The sequence below is a fragment of the Pyxicephalus adspersus genome, chromosome 12, assembly GCF_032062135.1.
Source record: "Pyxicephalus adspersus chromosome 12, UCB_Pads_2.0, whole genome shotgun sequence".
Taxonomy (NCBI): domain Eukaryota; kingdom Metazoa; phylum Chordata; class Amphibia; order Anura; family Pyxicephalidae; genus Pyxicephalus; species Pyxicephalus adspersus.
In genome coordinates, this window is record NC_092869.1 from 35,762,443 (window position 1) to 35,764,495 (window position 2,053).

Genomic DNA, 2,053 nt, shown 5'->3' on the forward strand with positions numbered 1-2,053 from the left:
GTTATATACAGAGCGGGGGACATATAGGAGACGTTATATACAGAGCGGGGGACATATAGGAGACGTTATATACAGAGCGGAGGACATATAGGAGACGTTATATACAGAGCGGAGGACATATAGGAGACGTTATATACAGAGCAGGGGACGTATAGGGGACATTAAATACAGAGGGGGGGGACCTATAGAAGACGTGTGACATTATATATAGAGCGGGGGCGTATAGGAGACATTATATACGGAGCGGGTACATATAGGAGACGTGACGTGACGTTATATAAAGAGCGGGGGGCATATAGGAGATGTTATCTACAGACCGGGGGACGTATAAAAGATGTTTGCTGTATTGAGAAGGAAATATAATCTCTTGGCTTGTTTGTGTTTACTTTTTGTCTCTGTTATCTCAGGTGATATATATATATATATATATATCAAAGATTCATACTCTGCCAGCTTCCCACCTCATCCAAAAAGTTACAGTACAATAATAAACAGTATATAGCGCCAACATATGAAGCAGTGCTGTACACTTGTATGTCTTATTTCACTTGGGTACAATCTTGTTTTAAAACGTAACAACTCGCTTTTGTTTACATAGAGAGAATTGACACTGACCCTCCGATAAGCTGCCGTGAGAACTGCAATGACAGAAGAATACATCTTAGAAGCATCAGGAAATAATATCGGCCAGATTCCTACCAAGAGATGAAGCTTATGGAAATTGTGGACAAGCCACAGATTAAAGGTCTGACTGCTGAGGATCTTGCATACAACTCCATTCCACTGGACTGTATTCCTCCAAATACACTCACTCCTCTCAGGGATTTAAAGAGACTGTGGCGGGAGAGGCTATCCGTACAAAGGCCTCCTAAAAGGTTACCCTGCACCAGTTCTTTATGCACAACGCTTCATTCAACTTTGATCCCAGACACCACCAGTCCACCGGAGTCCAACATTAGCGCTATCTCGTCCAATTTAGAGAGGAAAAATCAAGAATCTGACGAAGCAGATGAGGCCATGCCTCGCCGGAAGGTCAAGAACTACACCCTGAAATCATGGAACCAACGTGCCTTTGTGGGTGGTTTTTTAAATCACAAGGACCAAGGTGAGAGGATTTCTTATGATGGCTTGACTGGTGTCTCTTTAAATTTGAAAAAACCCAAATGTCCTCCGCACACTTTTAAGCTAAACTCGAGATACAAACGACAAACTTGTAGCTCTGTATTCCCTAATACTTCGTTGTGTACTTCCTAATGAATTCCTTTCATTCCAACGGTGCAAGTTGCTTTGCTGTGATCTTCAACGTCTGTATAGCAGAGCTTGCACGGTGTGGGCAAAAAGTAGCTCATCAGAGTTGTAGTATTTCTTTGCTAAAAAGGTGCATGCCAATAGGTGATAGAGTGAAATATATGACCTAATTTAATAAAAGTGGGAGAATCTGAATGATCCAGCAAACCTGGGATGAATCTGGTCCAGGAGTGAAATTATTTAACAGTGAAAAGCAAAGGATTTTTAAAGCATAAGAAAACCCAAAACAATGAAATCACACTTACTTCAATCCCGCAGATCAGTCTTTCGGTCAGGAGGTTTATATCATTGGGTCCTGCTTCGTCCCGGTACTCGTCTTTGGTCCGGGGCAAAGGGAGCTCCAGGTGCCGCCATCTTCTCTCTTCTTTTGTTTTGTACTTCCTGCTTTACCCGATCTCGCACTGTTCAGGCGCAAGATCATGTGACGTAGATTGGGAAAAAAATTGCAGATCTCACTGCGAATGTGTGAGATCAGCAGTTTTTATTCCCTGTTGATGAAAGTGCTCCTTCGGCATCTCAGGCATGCGTCTGAGCTTCCAGGGACGCGTAACGTAGGTATCCCGGGAGGCTCTGCGCTCCCATTTAATCTTGATTTAATCTACCGTGTTTCCCCGATGATAAGGCAGGGCCATCAAATAAGACAGCCCCCCCCCGCAAATAAGCCACCCACCGATTACTTACCAGAATCGCGTGGTGCGGTGGGTGACTCCGTGTGTGGTTCCTCCGTGCGTCCTCTTCATGAAGA

At 43.9% G+C, this 2,053-nt stretch overlaps 1 protein-coding gene across 3 annotated transcripts in view; it reads left to right on the forward strand.

Moving 5' to 3' along the window:
• Positions 1 to 2,053, forward strand: part of MIS18BP1 (MIS18 binding protein 1) — a 23,862-nt gene that overhangs the window by 1,117 nt on the left and 20,692 nt on the right. For all 3 annotated transcript variants that reach the window (XM_072427778.1, XM_072427779.1, XM_072427780.1), the window contains exon 2: positions 599 to 1,105. In XM_072427778.1, the coding sequence (XP_072283879.1) occupies positions 706 to 1,105 (400 nt within the window). In that variant the 5' untranslated portion in view covers positions 599 to 705. The remainder of the gene's footprint in view (positions 1 to 598; positions 1,106 to 2,053) is intronic.